Genomic DNA, 7170 nt, shown 5'->3' on the forward strand with positions numbered 1-7170 from the left:
TGCAATACATTCTTCTTAAAAAAAAAAAAAATACTTTAAATCCACATTGTCTGAACAAAAATCAGTGACATCTACACTACCTATGAGGAAAATACTTTGGATCAGCCCTCCCGAATCCCAAACTCACACAACAGGAATAAATATGATCTGGCTTTAAATGTACAGGTAACTATATATATTATAAAAAAAAAAAAAAAACATGTATATCAATGCACCAGTTGGATGAGTCCTTCCATGAAGATATCCTTTTTGTATATGTGTGTTATTTGACAGTGTTTGTGTTTCTGTGTGTGAAACGTTGAGATATTTTTCTCCTAAATGCTTGAGGGAAAGTTTTTTTTCTTTTATATGTCAGCTATCACAGAAACACATTCTTAGTATTTCTAAATCTACTGAGGCCCAAAACAGCCAGCAGAGAAACTTCAGACCACAATGATATGAGAATGAGAGAATAACTCTTTAAAATGCCTTTAAGACCCTCTATACTGCAGTTGCAGTGGGGACACAATAACTTATCGCTTGGTATTGTGGTCATGTGTATTGGTTGATTATTATCTACGTAGTTCAATGTCAGTGAAGTTAATGACGTGCCAGTCCCTTGTAACGACATGTCTGCTGAGGAAGAAGAACTAAACAAAATTGACAATGTCAAGGCATCCTCTTATGTCGAACTAGTATGTTTTAAATGTGAGTGTGCATGGCAGGAGCGTTGTACTGTATGAGTATCTCAGGCATAGCATGACTTCACATTCAGGATGTTGATGATGTAAGAGTTTTCCCCTCCAGGGGAACTGAGAATGTTCTTGAACCGTCTCCCAGTCTCCAGGTTGGTTTTACTGTTGTAGTTCTCATTGTCTAGCTTGGGCTACCTGTATGTCCAGGTAAGAAATAGGCAGAGGTTGCTAACGGCCTCTTGATCAGCGTTTGGGTAGCAGCCGTGAAGAGCCCTGCTACTGAAGGACGAGGCCAACCTGAAACACACACACACACAGAGAGGGGAGCCGTTGTTAGAGGAGTTTTATAGATGCTGAAGCCGGCTGCCTCAGCTGTTCGGAAGTTCAAACTTTTCAAATTACTACTATTGCGTTTGCTTAGCTAACTGAACTAGGTAACTGACAAAACTAACATTTGCTTGCTAATACGGAATGTAACGCTTTAGACTGGGGAGGAAAAGAGATATTGTTGACAAATGATCAAAATGCTGTCTAATAGTGATAACTCTGAAGATTTTAAATCACATTTTTACAAATTTGCATTTGACTGGACAGTGTTACAGATGTTTCCCTAGCAACTAATTCACACATTACTAGTTGTAAGGTTTTACTATGAAAGACATCCCTTACGTTTTACTGGTGCAACCTGTAAATCTGTAAATCACTAGTTTGAAACTAGCTGGTAGTTACAAAGAATTTAGTAGGGGCTTTACACAGACTTAGTGAAGAACTAGTGCAACCCAATCCAAATGAAAAATAATCATTCTATTAATAATATGCAATACTGCCAATAGAGGTGTTGAAATGAATCAAAAAAAAAATCGATGCATCGAATCGTGGACATGGACGATGCTGCATCGATAATCGACCGGTCCAGTTTACAATTTAATGTAGGCCTAACAGCATTTCTGTTTACATATTCTGTTATGTTTTGCACGTTCAGGAAGTGCCATGTGCTCAGTGCTGCAGTTTTATGTATCCAATTTATTTTTGATTATTAATAGAAAAATGTATCTGACGCATCGTGATATCGAATTGAATCGAATCGCTGACGTGATAATCGTAATCGGATCGAATCGGGAGATCAGTGAAGATTCACACCTCTAACTGCTAATATGATAAGCCCTTAAATAGTCTACTTTTTACTGAGCCTTTGTGAGCTGGATGGCTAACTTAACCCCACTTTTCTACAGTATTACTAATCCCATTGACTACAGCATTTTAGTGCACGGAATTTGATTGTGCAACTTGCAGAGGTAATGGCATAACAAGCTAATATAAAAACAGAGATGTTAAATACAGACTACTTCCACTAACAATTATGTCTACAAAATAAATCTAGGACCTGCTTCACCTCTTATTACTGGGTCTTAATAGTTGATCATTCTCAGACAAATCATGCTGCTGACCTTATCGGGGTCCATAGGGGGACATTTCCAGTTGTAGAGGTAATACTGCAGATTTCCATCTCCTATGCCAAACTTGAGCTTCTCCAGGAACACCTTATTCTCCATTAGATCCAAGGCATTGAACACATCAAAACCTTTCTGTTAAACACACAGAAGGAGTCACAAACTAAATATCACGATGAATCACACAGTAGCAAAAAAGTTTAACTTTCAAAATTGTTGATGATTTAAACAATTTGTAACAAAGATGTAAGGATAGGAAAGTTACAAAAGGGGGAGAGAGAGAGGGGGAAGACGTGCAGGAAATCGTCCCAGGTCGGAATCGAACCCTGGACCTTATGTGTCGAGGCATAAACCTCTGCATATGTGCGCCCGCTCTACCAACTGAGCTATCCTGGCCACTGTGTGCCCTTTTTCATGCAGCTCTGGAAGCCTCCTTCCCTTTTTCCTAAATTTAAACGTTAACAACTGATAGTACCATAGAACAGGTTCATTATTTGGTAGTGTTTTACAACAACCCTACATACAGAGTAACATTACCAGCTTGGCCAGGATCAGTGCATCATTCATTAAGTCCAGTAGTGGGGTTTGTGTATGAACGTTGTAAAAAGAGTAAGCCGCCTTCAGGCTCCTATGGAGAGGGTGATGCATCACAGTCGAAGGCAGAGTGTAGAAACTAACGAAATCTGTCAGTACACCACCGGCACCCTGGGAAGACAGAGGCACAATGACTGTTTAAACAGATGGAAGAATCAACAGACAGGCCGTAAATATCTTGAGAACAGACACTCATTTCAGATACCTCTACGACAAATGTATCAATTATGTTGTCCTGTGGGAAGAACCAGTGAGCCACCTCCTCTTCTCCCATAGAAGGTGCAAGCTGGAAACGTCTCAGGAATTTCTGTAGCAGCTCGGTGACCTGGCGGATGTCACGCCTCTCCATCGGCCGCAGACCTGGGGTCTTGGTGCTCTATATGGGGTGTAGAGAGCAAGAGGGAGAAGGTGATATAAGTTCCTGCCATTAATAAGAATTGTAAAGAGAGATCCAGGACTGACAAGTTTAAGTGTTTACATCTGGTAGTCTGTAGAGCTTCATGGTTCTTTGCAGGGTCATGTTTCTGCTCAGGTGGGAGAATTTAACTTCCACAAGCTTTCTGGGGTTCAGAGAACGATGCCAATACCTGACACAGACAGAGAAAAATGCAACAAAAAAAGGAGCAGAGAAAAAAAAAAAAAAACGTTAAGGATGACCTTCTGACACTGTCTTGTGTGTTTCATGTTTGCATACTGCATGGAATACCTGCATGTGGACACAGGTTTAGGCAGTACCACTCCTGCTGTGTATACTGCCTGAAATATTCCTTCTATGTTCACTCTCCGTGTGATCTCTCTTATTAGCACTGGAGCAACGCGCTTTGAACGCAGCTTCTTATGGACACACAGGAAGTTGATTTCAACCATCCTTTTCAGTCTGGAGCAGCAGAAGGAAAGAAGATGTACATTACAGTAAAAGGGTTTCTATTGACTCATATCAGTGCTCTGCTCCAAATGGATATGATCAGTAATGAGTGCTCACGTGTCATAGATGCGTATATCTGCAGGGATGGCACTGATGAAGCCAACAAGCTTCTTATTTGAGGACACTCTCACGCCACAATGCCACTGTGGCAACCAGCCGGGTGGACGCAGAGCCCTTGGAGGGAAGGAAATGTTTAGTGGGAGAGCAGACAGTTAAATACCTTATATACATATTTGGTGAGCAGTTGATTAAACATCAACAAAGTAATAAACAACAATATCAGAACTGAAAGCTTACCATTTGAGAAAGTTTGGTGAATAATCAAATCTGAACATGTTGTCGTCGTCCTCCACATAGTTTTCATTTAACAATGTGTACAACTCTTTCAGCTGAAAAAGACACAAACTATTTATTTTGTGTATCATTTCTACAAAATGTATTTTACAGCTGCTCTGATTAGTCAATTATTCAATGTATTGTTAAAAATTAATTGAATTGTCATCTATTTTGATAATCGATTAAGGCCTTTTTCAAGCAAAAATGGCAATGGCAACATTTGATGGGTCTAGGTTCTCAGATCTGAAAATCCCCCACTTGGTCTTATATTAAAATTTTATTTTGTAAGTATACTGTGATGGGCATTTTTCACTGTTTTCTGATGTTTTATAGACCAAACAACTAATCAGTTTATTAACAAAATAATTATTCAGCCGATTGTTTAGCGTGAGACAAACACTGTACTTACTACATCTGCATTGCTGAGATCCAGAGTGTCCCACATAAAGCCTTGAGGTAAGGAATATGGCTCCTGTCTAATGTTTTCTTTATCTGCTTCTATCGGCCCGTGACTGGTCACCACCTCGTCTACAAACATAGCACAGCTCTTGTCAAAGATATAAAACCATTTTTTTTTTTTTTCAATCACCACATTTTTAAATGGATGTGTAAACTTTGCATTTTGATGAGGTGACAGTGATCCTGACCAAATATGAGTGTCTTCTTAAAATTGCTGACAGTTCTATTAATAAAATCTGCTTCTCTTGGTCCTGTGTTGTTCAGGCAAACCTATGGCAGTAGCCCTCCTGCAGAGGCCTGACTCTTTGGCCATTTGTTGTCACAGAAACAGCTTAATATAATGCCACTTAGCATGTCCAGTGAGTATGCATGGACCCCCACTGAATTTCACAGCTGACATGTTTTTGGGAGACTCGCTTTGAGCAGCACAGACTGTAAAACCAGCAGATGGCACTGGTCCACAGAAAGAGTATTCATGAAAGATGATAAATCAAGCCTCTGCTGCTGACGGCTGAAATAATACTGTTTGGAAAGCAAATTAAGCAATTCCCGTAATCATCCATTGGCCAAGCTGATGATTAAAAATCACTAAATCGTTAAGAGCTTAAAGGGTACCAAATGCATGCTTTTCCTCAACAAAAGCATTATTCAAACATGACATGAACTATTGATGCAGCACAATTAAAATAAATGAGATATCAATCAAATAAACAATGCTCTTGCTCACTCTGCCTAAGTAAAGTAGGTACTAACTTAGCTTTGGCACAGGCTGGGTGTCCCAGAACTGGTACTTGTGCTTGGCTGCTTCATCGATGCTCTTTGCTGGACCCTGGCAGGACAGCAGCTCCATGGCTCTTTGGATGTCCTGCAGCTTCTGAATGGGCAAACCAGGGTTCTACATGTAGAGAGGGGACATGTACACAAATAAGTACAAAGGCAGCGGTGATTTAAGTACAAAGACAACATGAAAGGACCTTTTCCTGCATGTGTGACAAGACACGCCGCAACATGCAACACGTTTGTACGTCTGATCATCTGAATGTCATACATAATTCAAATGTAGCCATAAAGACACAACTGAGGGCATGTGTGAAATGTATTACTATTTCAAATAAAACCCTGTGCTTGATAGGGGATGTTGAACACAAGTTGTCCCGGTTTCTAAAACCGGGACATGGTGTGTACATGGACAAAAAACACAACTGGGATAGTATTGTCCATGGATGTGTGCTCAGCATTTCAAGGTTGCTTTAACTAGAAGCCATTACCATATTATAATTAGGATTACCTCAGTTACTCTAGTTATTATTAGCAAATTCTACTCTAGACCGAGGTTGGATAACCCCTATTGACCCATTCACACTGATGGCAAACAAACTGGGTGTTCTTGGGCTGTTGCTTGAGTGTAAACAGACTATTCTGCGTTTCCCTTCAACTACTCCTAATACTATGTCTACCATCAGCCTGGCGAGTGACTCCACTAGGTTAGTGGGTTATGGTTATGCCATGAAAGGTCTCTGTGCACATTTCAATGGGTCGTTTTCGCACCTTTATCTCCTGAGAGTCAGAAGCAGAGTCGGACTTGGCTCCCCCCGAGCTTGGCTTCTCTTTCTTCCTCTTCTGCTTCTTCTTCTTCCTCTTGGCCCCCAAATCGCCCCCTGGACTCCTACAGATATGAACACAAACGCACATCACATCATTAAACAGGGGCTGTTTGACTCACATTTGAACACACACACACACACACACACACACACACACACACACACACACACACACACACACACAGCTAACGTTAGCTACCATAGCAACGAATGACAGCTAACTAACGTTTGTCTGAACGGTTGGCTGTCATCATGTCATTCAAGTCAGGACGCTGGCTGAGGGTATACAGTTGCACCTGACTGTAAAAACAATGAAAATTAAAACGCCATTCAGGTTTCAAATCAGCACTTATCCTGTGGTTACTAGCTTTAAATGACGGCCTTGTAGCAAACAGCCTGGCGGTGTTTGTGTCGGCTAACGTAAGCTAACTGCGCTAGCCATTCCCTACAGAGCACACACAAACAGGCAGCGCACAAACAGGCTGGCTGAAATAACGTTACTGCGTTTCCCAAACGGACAGGCCATCCTCACCCTTGCATATGCTCATTCTCCTCTTCATTGTCTCCGTCTATCCCGCAGGTATCCTGGTCGTCTAGCTCCAGGCTCTGCTGACTGGCCGCGGATTCACTGTCCTCCGCCATCATAAAAATGTTTAAAAAAATTGTCAGCCACCGTATATGATAGAGATCACGGGCAACGGGGGAGAGATGGAAAAACAAAGAAAGTGCCGAAGGAAATCGCACCGCCTAGAGGCCAGTGGAGGGAAAACTCCTGCCTTTTAACGTGAAATACAGATCAAATCTATATTTATTATCCAATTTTAAGATAAACCTAACTGTCACAACATGTAGCTACACATCAGTATTCCTGTTTCCTCTGTGTCAGTTTGTGGTAATTTTATTCAACACTACACAACTTTATTTAGCAATATGCACCATCTGAGCAAAATTCAAATATAGGTCTACTGTCTACAAGACAATCATAACATCAGACAATAATGCAAAACCTTTATTGTATTTTAATGGTGCAAATTCGCAAACAAATTAAAACTTAATTAGAAAAACAATTGTAGCTAGCTAGTGAATCTGAGTTATTTAGGTGCCTTGGCCAGGCTTTAACTGGGTGG

At 40.8% G+C, this 7170-nt stretch overlaps 1 protein-coding gene across 1 annotated transcript; it reads right to left on the minus strand.

Moving 5' to 3' along the window:
• Positions 1–661: 661 nt before the first annotated feature.
• nmt2 (N-myristoyltransferase 2) lies at positions 662–6755 on the minus strand. The gene is made up of 12 exons (XM_078252956.1): positions 6576–6755; positions 5988–6105; positions 5193–5334; positions 4390–4508; positions 3942–4033; positions 3702–3818; positions 3426–3596; positions 3198–3306; positions 2925–3095; positions 2663–2830; positions 2123–2260; positions 662–971 (listed from the first exon to the last, which is right to left on the minus strand). Exons 1-12 carry the CDS (start codon positions 6686–6688, stop codon positions 951–953), a joined length of 1479 nt encoding a protein of 492 aa, XP_078109082.1. The 5' UTR covers positions 6689–6755; the 3' UTR covers positions 662–950.
• Positions 6756–7170: the final 415 nt, after the last annotated feature.

The sequence above is a fragment of the Sander vitreus genome, chromosome 6 (genome assembly GCF_031162955.1).
Source record: "Sander vitreus isolate 19-12246 chromosome 6, sanVit1, whole genome shotgun sequence".
Taxonomy (NCBI): Eukaryota; Metazoa; Chordata; class Actinopteri; order Perciformes; family Percidae; genus Sander; species Sander vitreus.